Source organism: Salmo salar, chromosome 29 (assembly GCF_965601325.2).
Source record: "Salmo salar chromosome 29, fSalSal1, whole genome shotgun sequence".
NCBI lineage: Eukaryota > Metazoa > Chordata > Actinopteri > Salmoniformes > Salmonidae > Salmo > Salmo salar.
In genome coordinates, this window is record NC_138319.1 from 19,580,006 (window position 1) to 19,606,132 (window position 26,127).

The 26,127-nt window shown below is 44.5% G+C and overlaps 1 protein-coding gene across 2 annotated transcripts in view; it reads left to right on the top strand.

The window, feature by feature from the left end:
• Nucleotides 1–26,127, top strand: part of hecw1a (HECT, C2 and WW domain containing E3 ubiquitin protein ligase 1a) — an 83,672-nt gene that overhangs the window by 19,683 nt on the left and 37,862 nt on the right. For both annotated transcript variants that reach the window (XM_045710956.2, XM_045710958.2), the window contains exons 6-7: nt 9,665–9,740; nt 13,932–14,101. In XM_045710956.2, coding sequence (XP_045566912.1) covers nt 9,665–9,740; nt 13,932–14,101 — 246 coding nt within the window. The remainder of the gene's footprint in view (nt 1–9,664; nt 9,741–13,931; nt 14,102–26,127) is intronic.

Here is a 26,127-nt window from a genome sequence, read left to right on the forward strand (position 1 = left end):
TTAAATAAAGGTGAAATTTAAAATTTAAAAAAATCTAATAAATAGAGGTCCTGGATGGCAGGAAGCTTGGCCCCGGTGATGTACTGGGCTGTACGCACTACCCTCTGTAGTGACTTGCGGTCGGAGGCCGAGAAGTTGCCATACCAGGCAGTGATGCAACCCATCAGGATGCTCTCGATGGTGCAGCTGTAAAACCTTTTGAGGATCTGAGGACCCATGCCAAATCTTTTCAGTCTCCTGGGGAATAGGTTTTTTCGTGCCCTCTTCATGACTGTCTTGGTGTGCTTGGACTATGTTAGTTTGTTGGTGATGTGGACGCCAAGCAACTTGAAGCTCTCAACCTGCTCCACTGCAGCCCCGTCGATGAGAATGGGGGCATCCTCAGTCCTCTTTTTCCTGTAGACCACAATCATCTCCTCTGTCTTGATCATGTTGAGGGAGAGGTTGTTGTCCTTGCACCACACGATCAGGTCTCTGACCTCCTCCCTATAGGCTGTCTCATCGTTGTCGGTGATCAGGCCTACCACTGTTGTGTCATCAGCAGACTTAATGATGGTGTTGGAGTTGTGCCTGGCCATGCAGTCATGAGTGAACAGGAAGTACAACAGGGGACTGAGCACGCACCCCTAAGGGGCCCCCGTGTTTCGGATCAGCGTGGCGGATGTGTTGTTACCTACCCTTACCATCAGGGAAGGCCCATCAGGAAGTCTAGAATCCAGTTGCAGAGGGAGGTGTTTTGTCCCAGGGTCCTTAGCTTATTGATAAGCTGTGAGGGCACTATGGTGTTGAACGCTGAGCTGTAGTCAATGAATAGCATTCTGACATAGGTGTTCCTTTTGTCCAGGTCGGAAAGGGCAGTGTGAAGTGCAATAGAGATTGCATCATCTGTGGATCTGTTGGGGCGGAATGCAAATTGGAGTGGGTCTAGGGTTTCTGGGATAATGGTGTTGATGTTGGCCATGACCAGCCTTTCAAAGCACTTCATGGCTACAGACGTGAGTGCTACAAGTCGGTAGTCATTTAGGCAGGTTACCTTAGTGTTCTGGGCACAGGGACTATGGTGGTCTGCTTGAAACATGTTGGTATTACAGACTCAGAGGTTGAAAATATCAGTGAAGACACTTGCCAGTTGGTCAGCGCATGCTTGGAGTACACATCCTGGTAATCCGTCTGGCCTTGCGGCCTTGTGAATGTTGACCTGTTTAAAGGTCTTACATCGGCTGCGGAGAGCGTGATCACACAGTCTTCCGGACCAGCTGATGCTCTCATGCATGTTTCAGTGTTACTTGCCTCGAAGCGAGCATAGAAGTTATTTAGCTCGTCTAGTAGGCTCGTGTCACTGGGCAGCTCTTGGTTGTGCTTCCCTTTGTAGTCTGTAATAGTTAGCAAGCCCTGCCACATCCGACGAGCGTCGGAGCCGATGTAGTATGACTCGACCTTAGTCTTGTATTGCCGCTTTGCCTGTTTGTTGGTTCGTTGGAGGGCATAGTGTGATTTATTATAAGCTTCCGGGTTAGAGTCCTGCTCCTGCCCTTTAGCTCGGTGCGAATGTTGCCTGTAATCCGTAGCTTCTGGTTGGGGTATGTACGTACAGTCACTGTGGGGACGACGTCCTCGATTCATTTATTGATAAAGCCAGTGACTGATGTGGTGTACTCCTCAATGACATCTGAAGAATCCTGGAACATATTCCAGTCTGTGCTAACAAAACAGTCCTGTAGTTTAGCATCTGCTTCATCTGACCACTTTTTTATAGACCGAATCACTGGTGCTTCCTGCTTAAGTTTTTTTCTTGTAAGCAGGAATCAGGAGGATAGAGTTAGGGTCAGATTTGCCAAATGGAGGGCGAGGTAAAGCTTTGTTCGCGTCTCTGTGTGTGGAGTAAAGGTGGTCTAGCTCTGGTTGCACATTTAACATGCTGATAGAAATTCGGTGAAACTGATTTAAGTTTCCCTGCATTAAAGTCAACACAGTGTTGTGTTGTGTGTGTTGGCCAGTCATTGTGTGAGTCACTTTGACTTCGTTGGCTTCTACCATCTCCTGTCCTTTTGCTTTGATTACATAAGCCCATAGACCTGTCGTTGCATACTTCTTCATTCAACATTGAACGTTGGTCCTGGCTGGTAGTGCAGTGTTTGACCTAGGCTAGCTATAGTGTTACCGCGGCTAGCTGCCGTTGTGCTGGCGTGGCCACCAGAATTGCTGATCACCTCTAAACCTGATCTGACTACTTTATTCCTGGTTTAAAATAACCTCACCTTGTCAGAGAAGAGAGAAGGCTGAAGTGGTTGAGCTAGAGTACACATCAAACGGACATGGGCAGAGGAAGGGGGCCCTAGCTTCAGTGCTTCACTACAGTACTGAAGCCTGTCAGGAAGATAGATGACGGAGTGGACATGCTCGGCCGCTTTGGACCGATGAGGCGAAGTGTGTTTGTGTGTGTTTGTGTGTGTGGTGTGTGATTCATGGAGAGACAGCCAACAGCCGTGACTGATGGTGTTTCCGAGACGCACTGAGAGGAGGAGGAGGAGGACTCTACTCACCTGGCTGGCCTGGGTAATAGATGGCCAGTTCATTTCTCTCTGCTTCTTGTACTATCTTGTCCTCTATTTCTCTACCGCTCACTCTCACTCTTTACCTCTCACTTTCTCTGCCTCTCACTCTCACCCTCGACCTCTCACTTTCTCTCTCCTTCTCTTTCTCTTTCTCTCTCTCTCTCTCGCTCTCTCTCTCTCTCTTTCTGTCTCTCGCCTTCCCCACTCTCTCTCTTCCTGTGTGTGGCAGTATCTGTTTTGTTAACTCCCGGTAGTGTTCTGCTCTATTCTGCCAAAGGGCATAACGCTTGAAGTTTGAAGACAGTTGTCGCTCAGTGTATTAAATCATTTATATTCAGCGTAGGCGTCGTCTAAGTAGCAGGTGTCAATCTAGTAGTTAAACGATAGTATTTCTGTATCAAAAATGTACAAAGTGGTGTTCACTTTAACTGTCATGTGTTGTCGCTTGCATACTAACCTCAGGCTGTAGGAGAGGTGGCTGTGTACTGAGATAAGGAGCCTGTCAAATCAGAGAATCAGTGTGGAAGTGTCCCTATCGTCTCTTGTGTTTCATCTCAGATCACACACACACACACACGCGCACACGCATACACACTGTGTTATCTGTGTTACTGGCTTGGCGTTTCCTCTCTAGGGACTCTCCTTCCAAGAATGTGTACTAGATTACAAATGGCTTGACTGAGAAACCCACAGCCATAACACTAAACAACACATTGTATGCTGACATCCACAGAGCTGGGATGTAAACCTTATAACCAGTTCTTCCCATCCATCAGTGTACCCATACTGGTAAAATGCCAGAGCCCACAGGAGGTCCCAGACATATTGGGTCGCCGTTGTGGGCATCTGCATCTGCAGGGAGGAGATTTGTTGCAGTGAATTGGGGGGTGGGGGGGGAGCAGAGCTTTATTTATCATCAGTGTAATCTGCCCATCACCGTCTGTGTGACTCTCTTTTGCCTCACTTCTCCAGATGAACTGGGCCCTCTTTGCTCCCGCTCTTTCAACACTCTCAAAGCCCTCTATTACATTAGAAAGGAGGTGAAGTTATTTACAAAAATGACAGTGTTTGGCTCAGGTCTACCTCCATTGAATAGTTACTGTACAGTAGTATGTATAGCGCGTCATTCAGGAGAGGCAGGCTGAGGAGCTTGGTTCTCCCTCTGTCGTGTGATTGGCGGTGGTTGTCTGCTCTGTCCATGTCATGGATCTCGTTTTGAGATGCAACTGTGTCTTTGAAACTGAGACAGAGTGAGTGTGTCTTTATGCTCTGTGTGTGTGTGTGTGTGTGTGTGTGTGTGTGTGTGTGTGTGTGTGTGTGTGTGTGTGTGTGTGTGTGCACGTGTGTGTGTGTGTGTGTGTGTGTGTGTGTGTGTGTGTGTGTGTGTGTGTGTGTGTGTGTGTGTGTGTGTGCACGTGTGTGTGTGTGTGTGTGTGTGCACGTGTGCGCGTGTGCACACGCGCATCTATGTCAGCATAAAGTATATGTATGTATGCGTCTCTGTCCTCGCTGTGTCCTGACTCTTTAGTCTAAGCCGTGCCATGCGCTGAGCTGACAGGACCGCTGTGTAAGCTTTTCACTCAGTGGGGCGCCAGCCTTAGCAGTCAGCAGAGCAGCCGCACTGCAGAGGAGAATCCCCCTCTCCTCTTCTCACTCTCTCTCCCTCTGCCTTTGAATCTGACGCTGCCTCTCTGAATCTGACTTGACCAGTTACTCCCATCAATACCCCACTGGCCCTAGTCTGGCCTCAAGTCAGAGTAGGTTCACCTGGGCCATGGCCGTAGGCTTTTTGGGGGGCCTCAGGGGTGGAAAGACAAAGCACCGGTGTAAAACCCTGCAGTGGAAAAGGGACATATCAAATGAAATTGTATTGGTCACATACACATGGTTAGTAGATGTTATTGCGAGTGTAGCGAAATGCTTATGCTTCTAGAGCCGACAGTGCAGCAGTATCTAACAGGTAATATCTAACAATTCCACAACAAAACCTAATATCTAACAAATTCCACAACATAACCTATTACACTCAATCTAGTAAAGGAATAGGATAAGAATATATAAATATAAAATATATGGATGAGCAGTGACAGAGCGGCTAAGATGCAATAGATAGTATAGAATAAATAGTGTAGGATACAGTATACAGTATATACATATGAGATAAGTAATGCGAGATATGTAAACATTCTTAAAGTGGCATTATTAAAGTGACTAGTGTTCCATTTATTAAAGTGATATCAAGTATGTAGGCAGGCAGCCACCTCTCTGTGCTAGTGATGGCTGTTTAACAATCTGATGGCTTTGAGATAGTAGCTGTTTTTCAGTCTCTCGGTCCCAGCTTTGATGCACCTGCACTGACCTCGCCTTCTGGATGGAAGCGGGGTGAACAGGCAGTGGTTCGGGTGGTTATTGTCCTTATTGATTTTTTTTGCCTTCCTGTGACATCAGGTGTTGTAGGTGTCCTGGAAGGCAGGTAGTTTGCCCCCGGTGATGCGTTGTGCAGACCGCACCAGCCATTGGAGAGTCCTGCGGTTGTGGGCAATGCAGTTACCGTACCAGGCAGTGATACAGCCCGACAAGATGCTCTCGATTGTGCACCTGTAAAAGTTAGTGAGGGTTTGAAGAGGCGCTGTTGCGCCTTCTTCACCACACTGTCTGTGTGTGTGGACCATTTCAGTTTGTCGGTGATATGTACACCGAGGAACTTAAAACTTTCCGCCTTCTCCACTGCTGTCCCGTCGATGTGGATAGGGGGTGCTCCCTTTGCTGTTTCCTGAAGTCCATGATCATCTCTTTTGTTTTGCTGACATTGAGTGAGAGGTTGTTTTCCTGACAACACACTCCGAGGGCCCTCTCCTCCTCCCTGTAGGCTGTCTCGTCGTTGTTGGTAATCAAGCCTACCACTGTTGTGCTGTCTGCAAACTTGATGATTGAGTTGGAGGCATGCATGGCCACACAGTTGTGGGTGAACAGGGAGTACAGGAGGGGGCTGAGATCAGTGGAGAGGAGATGTTGTTTCCTACCTTCAACACCTGGGGGCGGCCCGTCAGGAAGTCCAGGACCCAGTTGCACAGAGCGGGGTCAAGACCCAGGGACACAAGCTTAATGATGAGTTTGGAGGGTGCTATGGTGTTGAATACTGAGCTGTAGTCAATGAACAGCATTCTTACATAGGTATTCCTCTTGTCCAGATAGGATAGGGCAGTGGGCAGTGTGATGGCGATTGCATTGTCTGTGGACCTATTGGGGCGGTAAGCAAATTGAAGTGGGTCTAGGTTGACAGGTAGGGTGGAGGTGATATGATCCTTGACTCGTCTCCCAAAGCACTTCATGATGGCAGAAGTAGTCATTTAGTTCAGTTAGTCATTTAGTTGAGTTACCTTGGCTTTCTTGGGAACAGGAACAATGGTGGCCATCTTGAAGCATGTGGGGACAGCAGACTGGGATAGGGATTCATTGAATATGTCCGTAAACACACCAGCCAGCTGGTCTGCGCATGCTCTGAGGACGCAACTAGGGATGCCATCTGGGCCGGCAGCCTTGCGAGGGATAACACGTTTAAATGTTTTACTCACGTCGGCCACGGAGAAGGAGAGCCTACAGTCTTTGGTAGTGGGTCGCATCGGTGGCAGTGTATTGTCCTCAAAGCGTGCAAAGAAGTTGTTTAATTTGTCTGGGAGCAAGACGTCGATGTCTGCGACGGTCTGGTTTTCTGTAGACCCTGCCTCTTCCGTCGCGTGTTTGAGCCGTTGAATTGCGACTCCACTTTGTCTCTATACTGACACTTTGCTTATTTGATTGCCTTACGGAGGGAATAACTACACTGTTTGTATTCGGCCATATTCCCAGTTGCCATGATTAAATGCGGTGGTACGTGCTTTTAGTTTTGCACGAATGCTGCCATCAATCCACGGTTTCTTGTTAGGGAAGGTTTTAATATTCACAGTGGGTACAACATCTCCTATACACTTTCTTATAAACCCGCTCACCGAGTCAGCGTATACGTCAATGTTGTTCTCTGAGGCTACCCAGAACATATCCCAGTCCACGTGATTGAAGCAATCTTGAAGCGTGGAATCCGATTGGTCAGACCAGCGTTGGATAGACCTAAGCACGTGTGCTTCTTGTTTTAGTTTCTGCCTATAGGAGGAGAGCAACAAGATGGAGTCATGGTCAGATTTGCCAAAAGGAGGGCGGGGGCCTTGTATGCATCGTGGAAGTTAGAGTTGCAATGGTCGAGCGTGTTACTCGCTCATGTACTGCAATCGATATGCTGATAGAATTTAGGTCACCTTGTTCTCAAATTAGCTTTGTTAAAATACCCAGCTACAATAAATGCAGCCTCAGGATATATGGTTTCCAGTTTGCATAAAGTCCAGTGAAGTTCCTTGATTGCTGTCTTGGTATCTGCTTGCAGGGGGATATACACGGCTGTGACAATAACCGAGGAGAGTTCTCTTGGGAGATAATACGGTTGGCATTTGATTGTGAGGAATTCTAAGTCAGGTAAACAAAAAGACTTGAGTTCCTGTATGTTGTTACAATTACACCATGAGTCGTTAATCATGAAACATACACCCCCGCCCTTCTTCTTACCGGAGAGATGTTTAATCCTGTCGGTGCGATGCACTGAAAATCCCGTTGGCTGTACTGACTCCGAGAGCATGTCCCAAGCTAGCCATGTTTCCGTGAAACAGAGTATGTTACAATCCCGGATATCGCTTTGGAAAGCAACTTGCCCTGATTTCGTCGACTTTGTTAACTAGGGACTGGACATTAGCAAGTAATATACTCGGAAGCGGTGGGTGGTGTTCGTGCATCCGAAGCCCCACTAGAAGACCGCTTCCGCACCCTCTCCTCCGGTGGAGTTGTTTTGGGTCGGCCTCTGGAATCAGTTCAAATGCCCTGTTTGGTGCAGACAGAGGATCCGCTTTGGGAAAGTCGTATTCCTGGTCGTAATGCTGGTTGTGCTGGTAAGTTGGCGTCTCTCTGATATCCAATAGTTCTTCCCGGCTGTATGTAATAACATTTAAGGTTTTCTGGGCTAACAATGTAAGAAATAATAAATAAAAAAAGAAAATACTGCACAGTTTCTAAGGACTAGAAGCGAAGCTGCCATCTCTATCGGTGCCATCTTTAATATTAATGCACATGTGTACTAGGTCCTACCCCACCACATCCCATGGCTTTTATTGACACACTTCTTCCCGTAGCAATCTCCTTTTGTCAGCAAAGCTCTCTGTCCCACTGTCTGTGTACACTATGTGATGACTCTAATCTAGCATCTCTCTCTCTCTCTGTCTTTCATTGTGATGACTCCTCCACCATTGGATTCAATTAGAGGTTGTGTTCTCTGAACTGGAAGATGACAAAGATGGTAGACAAATGAAGATGTCCCACTCAGGCTGTTTACCAGTGAAAAAAAATGGTCAGTTCCGGTCTGCTTAACGGGTGGCTGTCCCATAGGCACCCATGCATTAGCAGCTGGGTCTGGTCTGCTTAGTTCATTAACTGTATATGAACCAGAAAAAACTGAGGGAGTGGGATGTCTCACTTCCTCTTTTGTCTCGGAAGATGATAGAACAAGGAAGGTGATATGGGGGAGCTGTCCGACAGATCCGCTCGGTGTCTATTTATGGCTTTTGCCCTTTAATTTAATTCATATCCACTCTGCAGATGTAGTACAGCTTGATCTTGAGTAAGAGCATCGCCTACTAAGTCAAATAGTGGGGACAGAGTGCTTAAACATTTTTTTTTTAACTCACCTTTGAAGACTGATGGGTACAGTCCATATTGAGACATTCCTGTAAATATATGCATCATTTGGTAGAAACAATAATGGATCTTTCAAGAGCAAAAATTAAAACCCCTACAGGTCAGATAGTTATCTAAGTATTTGTTTTCTCCACTTGGCCCCTCCTCAACCTAAATGCATTATTTGCAGGAAGTAGGACGATCGATTACTGCCTCTCCTCATCAATCATGTCTCACCCTCCAACTGGGCTCATACATCAGATCAACGTTTAGTTGTTTAGTTTTAATTACATTTGGTTGAGTTGTCAACTAACGTGAATTCAACAAGAAATGACATTGGATTTAGGTTCAAAGTGAGAAAAATAGTAAATGCCTTTACGTTGATTGCTTTTTGCAAATCCAATCAGCTTTCTACATTGATTCAACTTCATCACATTTATTTTTGGGGTTGAAATGATGTGGAAACAACTTTGATTCAACCATCTTTTAATTCAGGATATATCTTTTTTTTTCTTCACGTTTTTATAATCTTGTTATTGTGAAACTAGTGCCAATTCATTTTGTGACTCAATCTATGGTTCAGCTGTAATTTGATTAATCTGGCAGTCAGATTATGTTAATCTCTCTGTGTTACAGTATAATCTGTGAATAGACCTTGTTGTTGGCCTCAGTTTTATGTTCAGGACCAAAGGATTTGCATTTCTTTGTCTACAACTGGTCCAAACACCTGCTCTTAAGGTTATTTTGTTCGCTTGCCAATTGTTTCTGTCATCTGGCATTTAAGGCTTTTGTTGTGTAATAAACATTTAGAAAATGGTGGGCAAAGTCACTTCCCACCGAGATATCAAAAGGGTTTTGAGGGCACGGTACAGATTTGTGAATCTCTAGTGTAGTAAATACAGTGTTGACACACACACACAATTTTCTCCGCTATGTCAGAGACAGCTGATGGGTTCTGGGTGTTGGTGTTTCCCCCATCAGAAAGCCCTGGATGGGAGGGCTGATACAGCTACAGTTTTCCCTGTTCTGAGAAGGCCTCTCCCTGGGGGCCTCTCCCTGCTCTTCCCCTTCCTTCCTGGAGACCGGATCAATTGAGCCCTAATGAATGCAAGGCTATTGATCCCCCAGCCCTCAGCCAGGTCCATTGTAATGGCCCTGAAATACTGGATCTCACTTCCCAGACAGGACAGGACAGATAAGGAGGAGGAGGAGAAGAGAGGGGGAGGGAAGGTAAGGGGGGGGTACAGCATGTAACTCACTCCCTACTGTAATGTCGCTTCCTTCCTCCCTGTTCCTGTCTGTCTCTCATTGCTCTTTCTCTTTTTCTCCCTTTCTCTCTGTTTCTTTCCACACAGGTGCTGAAGCCAGTGGTCAGCCAGGAGGTCACACAGAGTCTTGGCAACAGAAGGCTCATCAGTTTCTCTCTCTCAGGTGAGTCACTCTTCCTCCATCCCTCTTTAAACACAGGATGTCACATGGGACAGGAGAAGCTCTGTTTGGCACCATTGATACCTCTTTCTTTCTCTTCAGGTCTATTTTAGTTCAGAAGGTCAGGTTCAATGTCAGTCAGTTGATTTCTAAACGTGGTCTATTTTAGACTTCAAGGAGAGACGCTCCCTTGTTTTGGTTCTATATCTGGCTTTGTGTCGATATTGTCAATGTTTCATTTTAGCGTGAGAGGGTATAGTCAACAATGCATAAAGCTGTGCTTTTTAACACCAGAACCTCCTGGCCTTTCAGCCTATAAGTCCCCGCTAGAGAACGTTGCCGGGCGCACCTTTAGCATATGCATCAGATGCAAATCAACCCCAAGGTGCGCAAACAGAAGCACCACCACTTGATAAATAGTGCATAAACTACTATGAAGGATTAATTGCATGAAGACATATATCCATTTAAAACAATTATATCAATAGTTATTTGTTTAGGTAATGTCAAGGATATGTTTTGTATAATTCTACAAAGTCCTAGGGAAAACGTAGGCCTATAGACTATTTTCGTTTCCCTTACAATAAAAACATTAGTGTAATCCATTTGATCAACTTTGTTGGTAGATTTGATTAGTACTAGAATTATAGTAATTAATAAAGTCCAGTTACAGCTTATTTTGGCAAAATAGAAACTAAAAAGAGAATAATATAACCAGCCAGGTGCGCGGGTGAAGTGATTTGCTGTTTTCCTGAACAAAAGCACCAGTGCATGAACAATTGTAAAGGATGAATTGCATAAATAAATATAATGTAATTGTAATTGTATTATGTCACTAGTTTTTGCTTAGTAGCCAGAGCAATGTTGCTGGCCAAATGGGCATGTGCTGAATGCATGGACAGCACAGATATTTTTGAAAAAGTGACATTTGGAATTAGAGCTGCACCTCTTGAATTATGAGTTACACTTAAAAAGGTAAGTGTAATATAAGCTGCAGAATACCGTAATTTCCGGACTATTAAGAGCACCTGAATATAAGCCGCAGGTGCCTACCGGTACATTGAAACAAATGAACTTTACACAGGCTTTAACGAAACACGGCTTGTAACAAAAATAAATAGGCTTTAACGAAACATGGCTTGTAACAAAAATAAATAGGCTTTAACGAAACACGGCTTGTAACAAAAAATAAAAAATTAGCAGTAAGCTTTAGTTGTCTTTTTGCACTGAGTCAATTCCTCACGCTGCTGTTTCCAACGTCTTATCATCGACTCATTAAGACCAAGCTCCCGTGCAGCAGCTATATTTCCTTTTCCAACAGCCAGATCAATCGCCTTCAACTTGAAAGCTGCATCATTACGCATTTCTCCGTGTCTTTGCCATGATGAGGGTGACTACAAAATGACTACCATAATCAGAATGATGGGAAGTTTGAGAGCGCTCGATGTAATCTAAACAGTAAACAAAAAAGTTGTTTGACGGCAATTTCATTGGTCTAATGAAAGCTTCATGCCGCCAAAAAACTGAGCACGTCACAGAATGTGTTTTTTTGGAGAAAAACAAATTTAAAGAGGGAAAAATCCATATATTAGCCGCGTCATTGTTTAAGCCGCGAGGTTCAAAGCCTGGGAAAAAAGTTGCGGCTTATAGTCCGGGAATTTACGGTATTCTCTTTCTGATACTTGTCTACAGGCTAACTTTTATTATGTGTGAAATTAGTTTCGGTATAGTTTAGGTGTAGTTTTGATGGGCCGGCTGTGCAGGCTGACTGGCATCGTTTGTTTCCCGCTCATCAAGTTGGATAGAGTCAAGGATATGTTTTATATTATCCTAAAGGCCTATTGCAACACATAGAATGTTTTTGTTACCCGTACAATACATTTGATTAGTATCAGAGTTATGGTAAATAAAACAGTTCCATAACAGATTCTTTTTACAAAGAAAAATGTAAAAGACAGTGGTATCAACCCCAAAGGCGCGCTGTCAAATGATTTGCTGCTGATAAATAGGCATAACAAACGCATCGTTACACTAAACTAAATTAAATCAACCTCTTCACCCTCCTTATCATTCAGTTAGGCCTAATTTAAATTCAATTGTGAAGTAAGGTGCACAATTATGGCCCATTCATCCATTTGTCATTCATTCAGTGAGTAGAGAGAGAGAGAGAGGCTTTAGCACCTGGCTGGGTACCAACGTTCTACAGCACATTTCTTAGCGGGTTAGGTTGGGAATAGGTGTGAAAAAAACAGGTTAAAAGGCTCTAAATGGTTTTTTTGTGATTTCAAAATTCTGACAAATGTGCAGTGTAAAATACAAACATTTTCAAAAAGTCAATTTTTTGGGGGGCAGTTATTATTATTTATTTTTACAAAATCAAACGTCAGTGACCATTGGCCCATGGCGGTTCTAGTGTTAAGGTACCACTACTGACATTTTGGAGGCGTCTGTAGCTTTGCATTTTGTCTATATCTATTTGAGCAAGAGCATTGGCGAAAACTTTCAATGCAGTTTCTCTCTCCCTTTCTCTCTGGTAGGTGGATAAACTGTATCTTTGTCCTTAGCTATACGTACACTTTCCAGTTCTCTTTAAAAGCAAATGTGTAGTTATATTTTGGAAGTGTTTGTTGTTGTGCTCTTTTAAGAGCCAATCGCCCATGCACTGCCTGGGGCTTGTTGTATCTGGCCCTACTGTACTGTGCCCATGCCTCCACAGCTCAACATCCCCCACAAGTGTCACTGATGCCCTGGCAATCTGTACTGTAGCTATTTTTCACATTGCTATGGATAGGGCATCTGGAGCTACCTTCCAAATGTAGCTGTTTTTCAGATGCCTGTTGGAATGCTACGTTTGATTCGCTGACTGCGTTCGATATAGGCTTTCATCTTCAGGAACCCTTCAGGAGTCCTCTGTGAAGGCTTTGACTGCCGCAGGTCCACATTTACCTTCCTTTTGTCGCTCTCTAAAGAGAAGCTGAAACCAAGGCCATCCTTTCACGTGCACATAAAGGGGTCACACTTTGGACTTTAGTATGTTATAATATGGAATTTGCATTAAGGTGTAGTTACAGTACATATATCTACATAGTAACTATATTAGTCATTTGAACACAGTTTTAATTCACCCATTTTTCTGCATCATGTACATTCTGGTTATTGAAGTACTTATAGAGTAACTATATGGTAAGAAGGCAACATAATGTGAAGAGTAGTCCAGAACTGTTATTTGTGTAAATGTTCAGCTAATAGATGTTACTATGAGAAATGGGAGGCGCCACAAGATGAAACGTATTCTGTATTTTCACGTATCCTCCTTTTCCCGCCCACTACTCCCTTACCTGGAGTAAAAGCTGTTGCCACTATCCCAGCTTTCCTCAAACAATGAAACTATACCCCAAACGAGCACTAACATTTCACCACACGCAGTTAAGCTACACACACTCTCTTTTAACGCACATACGTTGTTCGACCCCGCCACTCTGTGTGTCTTTAGCCATTGACTGTGCCGTGTTCTCATATATATTTCATTCATAACCACTTCTCTCTTGCTACTGCTTTAGAAATGCTGGTACAAATATGAGCATTAGCGACTTAGCTACCAAGCAGGCCAGTGTTGACTGCTGTCTGTACCCCGTCCCCCATTATCCACAAACCCTCCTTCCCCTGGTCCTCCTTGTCTGCTACCACAGTCACCCCCCTAGAGGTGCTGCATGTACAGCGCTATTTATTCACACTAAAGAAAGACGGACAGACAGACAGACAGACAGACAGACAGACAGAGGGGTTGATTGGAGTGGAATAGAGGGAGCTAGCGCTTACAGTCTGAAAGGGGGGGATCTCCTGGCCCACTTTTTTTTTTCCTGTTTCTCTTGCCCAACCAACAGCTTTTACTGTACGTCAGCCATGTTGTCTAACCTTTTCTTTACATCTGAGAGTAATGTAGCAGACACTCTTACTGTGTCTGACTTACAGGAGCAATTAGACTTAAGTGCCTTGCTCAAGGGAACATTGACAGATATTTCACCTAGTCTGCTCAGGGATTCGAACCAGCAACCTTTCCGTTACTGGTCCAACACTCTTAAACACTAGGCTACCTGCCATCCTGGAGAGGGAATATTTAGAGAGAATATAGTTACATCCCTTCAAACTACAGAATACAGTCTATATGACTCTCTCTCGCTCTCTCTCTCTCAGATGTCCAAGCGGTGGGGCTGAAGAAGGGCATGTTCTTCAACCCTGACCCCTACCTGAAGATCGCCATCCAGCCCGGCAAGCACAGCCTCTATCCCGCGCTGCCCCACCACGGCCAGGAGAAACGCTCCCGCATTGTCTGTAACACCATCAACCCTGTTTGGCAGAGAGAGGTGAGTCTGACTGCTGGGTTGGTAGGGTTGACAGTGGTCTAGGGTTGACAGTGGTCTAGGGTTGCTAGTGGTCTCTGGGTATTCTAGAAACTGTACCTTGTTTCTGTGACAGTGTCACAGTTTATTCAAGTGTCTTCAGGTTTGAACCCAGGGAGGTATGGCAAGACGTCAGCAAGGGAAAAGCATTATACGTGTACGTCACAAAACAATACACACACTATACAATATAGAATGGAGGTAGACGTGAAAATAGCTTATACCCTTGGTTGATTGTTGAGTACTTCAATGCTGTTCCATTCCAAATCAGTTTTATTACAGACCTTTATATGGTTAAGACCTTGTGTCTGTGACCATTTGGCCTGGTTTAGTTCACTAGACTCTAGAGCCATACAGCTGAGGACAAGCCTGCCCTCTCCCTCCCTGTCCCTGTGTTGACTCTGACTCGATAATGATAATGCGTTCATCCTTAATAGATCTTGGTCAGCGTCGATGGATCCTCTATGGCGTCGTGAGTCTGTTAAGGGGATTTAATTCTACCCTGACACATGTCTTTTGTGAACATGACTGAACTCAGGGCTTGGGGGAACCTGCCATTTTGAAAGGCAAATCTGAGAAATGCATGACATGAATAGGGTGAAGAAAGTGATGTAAGGTGTAGGAACTGTGAGAATGTTGGTGACAGGCTACAGTCAGACAGGTTGGGAAGTGTCCCTATTTTGTGTCCCCCTCGACTGTCTGTCTCTGCTACACTGAGTATTTGGCAAGTACATCTAATTCATCTAGCAGACATTGTTCTTGAGAATGTTGATCCTGGCCGGGGAAATGCATTTGACACAGTGGCCTCAAAGCTCTGTGCAAAGTAAGGATTCTAGATAGGGGAAGACTCAAACCTTGGTGTGAGGTGCATGCCTGTGGGATATTATTATTTCCCCCACCTATTTTTTTGTCTTAGTTTGTATACTGTGCATGCTCAGTTTACCTACTTGGTTAGGAACAAAATGTTTGTCCACACCAGAACAAAGGTACTTTTCCAAAGTAAGGATTTGTCATTGAACAAAGTCCCGGAAGGGGGAAAAAAGCAGGATCAAGGTGGAGAAGTTTGGGACTGCTGTCAGACGTTTCATTGGCCTGCTGTGCGTTACCGCAACACAGCTCATTGGGAAAGCTGCAGTGTCGCTGTGTGTTTGTCGAGGACTCGTGTCTGACATTGAGATTATTTCTCTTTTTCGCGCGGAGCAGAGAGAGAGAGACTTGAAAAGGGGAGCCCCTGGGAAGCAACGTCTTTGTGGGTTCCTTGATGCTGCCGCTGAGTTTCCTTTGAACAGTTAAACTTCAGCTCTCAACGCATACCGTTCTGCTCCCTCCATTTTGTCGTAACACTTTGTTAAGTCTGTAGTCTGTACAAGAGAAGTCTCAGGCTTACACTCTAGCAATTTGTGATCAATGAGCCAACTCCAGAAAACAAACCATTAGATATTCATTGATTGACTAATTTATTGGTGGATTGATTATTATATTGTGTATTTGTCAAAGTTACCTTTTATGTCACAGTTACACTGACTGGTGATTTTTGCCGGCTTACAGAAGAGCCGAAAGAGAATGTGTGTGCCAGCGTAGGTGTGTGTGTGTGTAAGTGCGTGTGTGTACACATACACGCGTGCGCATGTGTGCTAAGGAGTTCCTCTCTGTCTCCTCACTACCTACTGTGCGGTTCTCGTGTGACAGAGTGAACGGACTTCCTGTATCTACGTCACAGTGTCCTTGTGGGTTGGCCCGTGTATCCCCCAGCACTGAGGCGAGGGAGGACCATGGCACCGAGCCAAACCCCACATAGCTAGAACACACAGCATCTGTGGAACTCACTGGGTGACTTTGACAGTGTGAAAAAGCACCGTATGCCTTTACATTTTCAGTAATGCATTTATTTCAAAATGGAACTGCGATGAAAAAGAATCTGACCTGGTATGTTTTAGGAGTAATTGCTTCCCTTTGTTTGTTTTTTCAATCCCACATGTGTTTCACCTCAAATAGAAGGTAAGCGTTAAAGTAATATCTTGTCATCTTCATGTTATGGAAGACAACCCCTTTCATTAATTTTCTACATGTAGTGCATTACCACCTTATCCCACTAACTTAGTTGGTCTGGACTCCATTACAAATGTGGGGGTGTTCATTTGGTGGCGACCCACATTCTCACTCTCCACCCGATTTGAAATATGGGTGTAATACAAAGAACGAATGGGTGACACTCAGGCCCCTTGCAGTATTTGTATTGTCATTTAGCAGACGCTCTTATCCAGAGCAATTGGGGTTAAGTGCCTTGCTCAAGGGCACAGACAGATTTTTCACCTAGTCAGCTCTGGGATTCAAACCAGCAACCTTTCGGTTGGTGTCAACTGCAACAGGTTTTGAAAGGGTGTTTAGACTCTCTCAGAACAGATGGCGTTAGCATTCTGTCTGTCCCATCAAGTCACTGATGCACATGAATGTGATATGTGTCACGCCCTGACCTTAGAGACGTTTATTTTCCTCTAGTTTGGTTAGGTCAGGGTGTGATGTGGGGTGGGCAATCAAGTTTTTCTATTTCTTTGTTTTGGCTGAGTGTGGTTTCCAATCAGAGGCAGCTGTCCATCGTTGTCTCTGATTGGGAACCATACTTAGGCAGCCCTTTTTCCCTCCTTGAGTTGTGGGATATTGTTTTTGTGTAGCTGCCTGTGAGCAGCCCCAGAACGTCACGTTTTCCACCTGTTTCAGAGTTTCGGTTTCACTAATAAAGTAGGTGGAATTACCGGCACGCTGCGCCTTGGCTGATCTATGACAGGGAGTTTGAGGACTGTGAACGTGACAATATGAGGGATTGATAACGTGAGTGGCACCCTGATATGACTCTATGTGGCACCCTGTTAGACAGATCTATGGTGGAGCAGAGGGAGAGAGAGACTGGAGAGAGAGACTGGATAGGGAGAGATGGGGAGAGAGATAGATGGGAGAGAGAGAGATGGGCAGAGAGAGATGGGCAGAGAGATATGGGGGAGAGAGGTATGGGGGAGAGAGGTATGGGGGAGAGAGGTATGGGGGAGAGAGGTATGGGCGAGAGAGGTATGAGGGAGAGAGAGATGGGGAGAGAGATGGAGAGAGAGAGAGAGTGATGGGGGAGAGAGAGATGGGGAGAGAGAGATGGGGAGAGAGCGAGAGATGGAGCAAATTAGTGTTCAAGAGGCGGAGAGCAGAGGCGAAGAGATGAACTCTGATGGAAATATGGAACCCTGGTCAGTGCAAGAGGAATGGGAAAGATATCCCCATCCCTTTTTGATTCCCTTCAGTGAATTGGTTCCATGGGGGCCATGTCAGTGACATCTGCTATCTCCCCACAGACTGTAACTATAACATCAATACAGTGCTCCCATGCTGACTACCCATGCTGTCTATATGCACACCAACGACCCACTTCCTTCTGCACCTTCTGTACCATACATTGGCGAAAATCTGATATCAACTTTGGAGGGGACAATTACATGACATTTTCTCAAGAGCAATTCCTGAGGGGGGACACTAAAAGTAGTGCTGTAAAACATAGCCTACATTGTAATATGGTAAATGTATATTGAGGAACCAAAGAAATAAGGTGTTTGCCATACTTCTAACTACCGGTACCCAAAACTACACAACTAATCACAACAGCAATACCATTGCCTTTAACAAATCTTAGTTCAGTCACCAGTTTAAGTTGAGAGTGGGGGTATCCATGGCATTTTCCAATTATGTTCCTATTTTACAAGTCAAAAAAATTGAGAACCTTTCATAATGTTGCCAAACAAAGACTCAACAAACTTACCTGAGACTCCCTGTCTCTGCCAGTCTGTCCCTGCATATCTGTCCCCAACTCTGCTGTCTGTGTGCCATCTGTTGCCTGCTCTGCCTAATGACATCATTGTGAAACATTTCCATTAGAATTTCATTTCTTTCTTATGAACATTTTATCAACTAGTCTTTGAGATATTAGGCTACTAGGGTTCTTACTATGCGTTTTGGTGTATTGAAAAATACTCTGATGTCCGTCTTCTATTTTTCTGCCATTTTTCTACCTGGCTGGCTGGCTGGCTACACACGCAGTGTGTAGGTTATTTACAGTAGGAGATGGGCTTCTATCATCTTCAATCATTCTATTTGGGCTTTGATCTAAAAGGTAGCTAGTAAATGTGAAACGGATTAAAATGACAAGAGTTGACAGCTGTATGAGTTCACCATTTACACAACATATGCTGCAACCTTTTGTAATTTTAATAGTTTATTTCATATTGGCTGGCTTCCAACAATAGCTGAATTTGCAAAGCTAGCGAGCACCAATTCCGTTTCAGTGGTGTTTGCTATAATCTTTGCTACCCGGGTTAAATAAAGGTGAAATAAAATAAATAAATAAAAGTTCCCTTGCGACAATTTAGCTTTTGCAACGAGACCATTAAATATATTTAAGACAATGGTAGAAGAGAGTGTAATTCTGTTCAGTTTGGATTTCAGTTTATCGCTAACCTTATCACAGGGACTTTGAAGCACTAACTTACATCATCTGCATGCTGATTCCATCTTTGACGACGCCACATAAATGGAATAGGTACTAGCTAGCTTAATAGTTAATATTTGCGCGCTAGCTCTGCATATTCAGCTAGTGTGTGTGCGCGATTGACTGGATTAACCTCACGTCAGTTACGTGTATTGAGTGCCTTTCAGACAGTAGATACGACCTCTCTGTTACCTAGCAAGCTAAGGAACTGGCAGTGGATCAAACCATTGTGAGGCAAAGGGTGGGGGGGTTGCAATCTTTTGAAACTTAAAAACGCGCTATTAAGTGTCTATAATCAGCACAATTGCTTTCATTGCGTATTATTAATATTATTTAAATTACATAGTTATGTTTCAGTGATATATTGGGGGGGACAAATCATATTTTTCCCAGGATGGGGGGGTCGTGTGTCCCCCGTCCCCCCCGGGATTTCCGCCCCTGGTACCATAGATGAATTTCTCAGTGAGTGGACTCATTTGGAATCGTCATCTGTATACCTTGGAGCTTCTTCCCAAGTAGACTAATTTGGATCCTGCTTTTGTGGACCAATTTTTTACCGAATTTGTCTTTCTGCACTGCAGACTATGCTGGACTAGTGGAGCTTTCCTGTAATCACTGTTACACACTCTCCCTCTTCCTGTCGGTGTCATCTCCACAGCCATAAAAGTCCTTTAGGATTTACAGCCCTGCCGCCAATGAAATATACTGCCTGCCATGTCATACATGTGGCCATAACTCACACCCGCTCAGAGAGAGAGAGACAGACAGAGTCAGAGACAGAGACAGAGACGGGAGAGAGAGAGAGAGAGAGAGAGACAGACAGACAGACAGACAGACAGACAGACAGACAGACAGACAGACAGACAGACAGACAGACAGACAGTAACACTGATGCTTTGCAGCAGCTCATGTGGTCGACATGGTGTCTCCCTTTCATGGGTTGTTGCTGGTGAGGCTATGAAGAGTAGCCTCTCACAAGCTGTGGTGGAGATGGGTGTCCTTTCGTCCAAGGTTTAATGCACCAACAATGCAGATGTAATGTGAGATCTGTCATTCTCCTCTCTCTCCCTCTCGGTGACTGCACTTAAAGGGAGGGAACACACACACAGTGTGAATAATTGATTTAGCAGTCACATTTCGGTGAACGTGTTAAGGAAGTCATTTGTGCATATTGAAGGAAAAAAAGTTGCATGTTATGCCCTGTGAAGTGGAACAGTAAGCATTGATGATGCCATAAAACTAGTTTGCTGTGCTGTATATTTTATGTACAGCATATAGGATATACATACAGTACATATCCTTTCAATCTTTGTGGCTATATCACCCTGTTATAGCAGTGTCCTATACCATCCCTCCATTTTGTGTCTTTTGGGAAGTGCTTAAAATGTGATGCAGTCCTGATGGCCCAATCATGAATCAAGCCCGTGACCTGTCCCTGGCTCAGGCTAATCTTTCTCACTCTGGCCGTGCCGTAGTATTTAGCCCCTGTCACACTCTATTTCGCCTGGCATATTTGGTACCTCCTGAGGCGGGACTGGGCGCGTACTGTAGCTGTAGCTACCTTAGCGCTTGACTAAGCAGGCCTGTCTGACTCTGCAAAAGGCATTTCATCATCAAACCCCTGATGAGGCACAGAGCATGCCGTTCATGCCTTCTGAGCATTGCCACACACTGACTCACCGAACACCACAGCAATGTTAATGGCTGGACGGGAGAAAGGGTTAATCCGTTTGTAGGCACTCAGTTGATGATTTCTGCTATTGTTGCTCAGCACGTACCCAGCAAACTCTCCTCGCGTTCTTCGTGAGCCAACATAACAGGAGGCAGGTACGGTGGCTCCCGTAGGACACGTAAGGTGAGTCAAAAGGAACACACAACGATAATTCACAAGGGCTACATAGTGAACGTAACAAACGCGACTGTTTACTATGGATTCTGGTGACAGTTAAGCAGGCATACGCTGTGCAGTGTCTGTGAATTGAAGCTCTCTACTCTCTGATTTTTACGCCGTTACCTGTGGTTTCCGCTTTACATCTTCTTTCCTCAGTGTGTAGCCATGCCGGTGTGGTCAATCAGGAATTCCGTGCTACCTTTTTAACGTTCTTAGACGTGACAAGACTTTCAACACGTGATGAAGAAAGAAAATCACAAAGTGTTAGAAGTAGACAGCGTATGAAGCGGATGGGAACATTTTAATAGCTCAAAAATGGTCTTCCGCCACAGTTATCCCCTGTCAGCACAGTAGGCTAATAATCTCACTGCAGATCTGGAGATTGCAGGTTCAATCCCAACTATTCTTTCACCATGTCCCCCCCCCCCCCCCCCCATCCAAAAAAAAAGAAATTGAGGCTCAGATACAGTATACTCTACTAAAAGAGAGGATGTCTTCGTTTTTGTCCAGATTTATAAATCCAGTCAAATGCAGAATTTAGACTAAATGTAAAAAAATTAACATTGTATAGAAATTGACTGTTCAACTTTGAAAAACACACCTGATATAATTCATACTTCTTGACATTTGATAAGGTCCCCCTTGGCTTATTTTTCATGATCTGATCTTAGATCAGCACTCATAGTCTTGGATACTTTGTAAATATGGACCAGAAGTATGCAGCATATAAAGAGGATGGGTGACGTGACGGTGAATAACTCAGTGACCAGTATTTCCCTGGGTTGGTTATGTCTAAGAAGGCTAAAAAACGAAGCATGGGATTCCTGATTGACCATACTGCCATGGCTATATACACGACTGGCCTCCCTGGTGGCGCAGAGGATAAAATCGTGCAGGTTTAAACCCCAGATTGTTAACATAAAGTGTAAAAAATACAGTTAAATAATTAAATTCTGTTCAAATGTCTTATTAATGAAATGAAAATGCCATGTCGCTATATCACGTACATTGTGTTATCTGTGGTGGTTGGTAAAGATGTTGTGCACAACACTTTAGTGAATGTTAGGAGAACATTCCGAGGATATTTCATTCAAAAAATATTTTTTTAACGTATATAAAGATTTGGTTATCAAAAACATTCGCCGAATGTTTTTGGGATGTTATCGTAATACTGTTAGCTAAATCCCTAACTAGAACTTAAAGGGGAATATTAGCTAATGTTCTGTCAATATTCCCAGTTTGCTGAGTAGTGTCTGGTGAGATTGTCAGCTAACAGAAGTTAGAAGGACAGAAATACTTCTAAATGTCACTATTGTGGGCTGTTTTTGGTTTTCCTACCTGGTTTGGACCTGGATCTGTATTACATATTTAACTCTGGTCCGTTTTCTTCCTATCAGTAAGGTACACTTCGTTACCAAAAGTATGTGGGCACCTGCTCGTCAAACATCTCATTCCAAAATCATGGGCATTAATATGTTGCTGGTCCTCCCTTTGCTGCTATAACAGCCTCCACTCTTCTGGGAAGGCTCGAACCATGAAAAACAGCCCCAGACCATTATTCCTCCTCCACCAAACTTTACAGTTGGCACTATGCATTGGGGCAGGTAGTGTTCTCAGATTCGTCCATCAGACTGCCAGATGGTGAAGCGTGATTCATCACCAGAGAACACATTTCCACTGCTCCAGAGTCCAATGGCGGCGAGCTTTACACCACTCCAGCCAACACTTGGCATTGCACATGGTGATCTTAGGCTTGTGTGCGGCTGCTCAGCCATGGAAGCCCATTTCATGAAGCTCCCGACAAACAGTTCTTGTGCTGACGTTGCTTCCAGAGGCAGTTTGGAACTCAGTAGTGAGTGTTGCAACCGAGGACAGACGATTTTTACATGCTATGCACTTCAGCGGTCTCGTTCTGTGAGCTTGTGTGACCTACAACTTCACGCCTTCACGAGTCGTTGTTGCTCCTAGACGTTTCCACTTCACAATAACAGCACTTACATTTTTTTTAACTTTTTTATTTAACTAGGCAAGTCAGTTAAGAACAAATTCTTATTTACAATGACGACCTACCCCGGACGCCACCCTATGGGACTCCCAATCATGGCCAGATGTGATACAGCCTGCATTTGAACCAGGGACTGTAGTGACACCTCTAGCACTGAGATGCAGTGCCTTAGACCGCTGCGCCACTCAGGAACATCTATATAACTGGGGCAGCTCTAGCAGGGCAGAAATTTGAGGAACTCACTTGTTGGAAAGGTGGCATCCTATGATGGTGCCACATTGAAAGGCACTGAGCTCTTCAGTGAGGCCATTCTACTGCCAATGTTTGTCTATGAAGATTGCATGGCTGTGTGCTCGATTTTACATACCTGTCAGCAATGGGTGTTGCTGAAATAGACAAATCCACTCATTTGAAGGGGTGTTCACATACTTTTGTATATATAATGTAACTGCTGGCTCTAGGAGTTGGCTTTAATTTGGGATTCATTCAGAATAGTGCAACGGCCCCTGACCTAGCATTTTTGGAGTGTGCTGCTACTATTTGGCTAACACGATTATCACTGGGACCACTGAGTGCGTTCAGTTTCCCCCCACTGTGGGACAGTGTTGCTCTCTGAACCTGAGGGAGACAGCCACTCCCGCTAATCATGCTAATCAGGGAAGCTACACGAACACTCAGTATGCTAACACTTTGCTTTATTAAAGTCGAGAAGTGATATGACGGCTTGGAACTGGGAGAATGACTCACTCTGTGCATCCCACCAAAGCATTTCCTTCGCTCCTGGCACTTGAACACAGCAAACACTTCTGTATTCTCTCAAGTGGCTTGGTTTGTTTACCCTTTATGAAGTTTGTGCGAGGCTGTAGGCTAATGATAGCTAGCACGGAGCATGTTTTCGTTTCCTCAGTTCCTCCACAGCACCCTGTAAATTAGGAAGGGAGGTTTACTTGAGGGGATCCATCTTAATGGTTAACCACCCTGGCCAGGCTTTAAGTGACAACAAACAATTTTGTGAACTTTGCTCTACAGAGGGATGTTTTTGTTTTCTGGTAGGTTAGCTTAGCTTAGCATCTCTGGTTCAGCAGTATGGCTCAATAATACTACAGAACTGTATACGCCTGAGGCTATTCCATAGCCAGCCAACCATCTTTACTGTACTGTACAGTAGGTGCTGTGCTTAGCTTAGTCACTGCAGTAGTCTCCCAGATGGCCGCAGGCCAGAGGAATGCAGAGCTGGATGGGAAATGGATTTGCACGTATGCAGGCATCGTCATGACTCACGAGTCACGACACACAATATGCTCTACTTTACTGTAATTTAAATCTATAGCTCTCTTCCGATAGAGATTCATTCAACCCAAATATATGACCTATACTATGGACATTATTTATTTACCATCATTGGGAAAACAAAAAGCCTGCACATCAGATAGTACACTGAGGCAAACATGGATTGAGTTTTGCTTCTATCCTATTCCTTCCTTCATTTGTCTGTCTTCGTTTATCCTTGAATACTCCCAGCATCTATTTTGGTGGGCCTGTAGCTATCTTGTTTGTTTGTGTAGTGGTTATTGGTCAAACTCACAGAGAAAGGGGTCTCAGGCTAAAACATTCTCACATGGGCTATGAAGCCTCTTCTTGCTCAGTGCATAGTGTGCTTGTGGAACTATGTGTATGTTTCTTTCTGTCTCTATCTTCTCCGACACAGGAAAGAGCTGTACTTTTCAATTCAATTAAAACGGAGCGCTGAGGATGACAAAGCCGTGGGGCGGAGGGAGAGGGAGAGACACTGCTGGGTGCAAATTACATTCAGCTGCTACAGATTGGATTTTAAGGGGTGGTGCAGAGGGAGGGGGGGGATGAGGGACATTAACTAGGCCAGTGCATGGAGGAATCAGTGGCTTCGTTGTTGTCTTTAGTGCGAGTAGCAACTCAAGCGCAGCAGAAAGCAGATCAACCAAAGCAGCGTATTCCACTTTGGCACTGCAGCTGAAATCTGATAGCAGGCTAGTAGTGGAACAGTGCCCTGGAACCATGAACCGGTCGGGTGGTCACTTTCAAGGTGCTCCCATCCAACCGTCCTCCACGCCAAGGCCATTTTTTCTTCTACTGACCTGTAACTGATTGAACGCACCACAGCAAATCCACTTTCACAGAGGACTAAACATCACAAACCCTGTTATAGTACACCCAATGGTTACCCGTGCTCTGGTACACTGCACACACACATTACATCTCCTATGTACATTTCAAATCCACCAAAGCTCTACAATGAAACTCCAGTTAGTTTCTGCAGCTGCAGAGCTGGTGCCTTTTATCTGGCTTGTTCACTGGGCAGGATGCTCCTCCGGTCTCTCTAGCGTTTGGATGGAGTTCAAGGCACTCTCTCTCTCTCTGATTCTTGGCTGAGGGAGAGGGCGTTTAAGCACCTTGGACAGCGCTCAGATTCTGCTGCCGCCGGCCTTGGTTCATTCAGCACCACGGACAGCAGCAGAGACAGCCCAGACATGGAGAGGAACGGAGCAACATAGAGAGTCAAAGAAAAAAGAGAGTGAGGGAATGTCACGGTGCTGATAAGAAACGGACCAAGGCGCAGCGTGTGTTGAGTTCCACATATTTAATTACAGTGAAACTTCTTCAACAAAACAATAAACAAGCAACAAAACGTGACTACGTGGTGCAACAAGCACAAAACCAAACAATATCCCACAAACACAAGTGGGAGAAATGGCTACCTAAATATGATCCCCAATTAGAGGCAACGATTACAATCTGCCTCTAATTGGGAACCATACAAAACACCAACATAGAAATATTGAACTAGAACACCCCCTAGTCACGCCCTGACCGACTACACCATAGAGAACCAAGGGCTCTCTATGGTCAGGGCGTGACAGGGAAGGAGAGAAATGCAAGGAAGGAGATATAGAAATGGTTTGAGGGAAGGAGGGGGAGAGAGAGAGGAAGGGAGAGGAAGGGAGGAGAGGAATATAGAAAAAGGTAGTGAAGGAATGAGAGAAAGAGATAAAGGTAGTAAGGGAAAGAGGGAGAGGGAATGCACATTTCAAGATCTTATCCTTCAAGATCCAATGTTATCATACATTGATTACTTAATCCAAGCTCTAAACTCCATAAGATTTCTATACATTCCATTGTCCTTTAATATTTAAAAAATTATAAAATATTTAGAGTATGGTCATAATAGGTCTAGTAATCAGGGAACAGTGCAATTAAGTAGCTATAGAAATGTTGGTTAAATCGGAGAAGGCAATGCTGCCGTTTTGACCTTGATAAAGGCTCTTTATTTCAGTGTAAATTAGCTGTAATCAAGAGAATAATGAAAAGCTAATGTGCTTTTGAAGGTTTCATCAATGAGAAGCCATACCTAACAAAGATACACTGTCTCCTGCTATTCCTAATAGATCTATTGATAACACCATGAATGGTCATGAAAAACAAGTCTGAATGAAATTAATGGTACATAGAGTTGTGTGTATAAATGAATCATAAAGAAACCTGTAAGGACCGACGCCGGGGTTGAGAAGCAGGTACGGGGAGTCAAACACTTA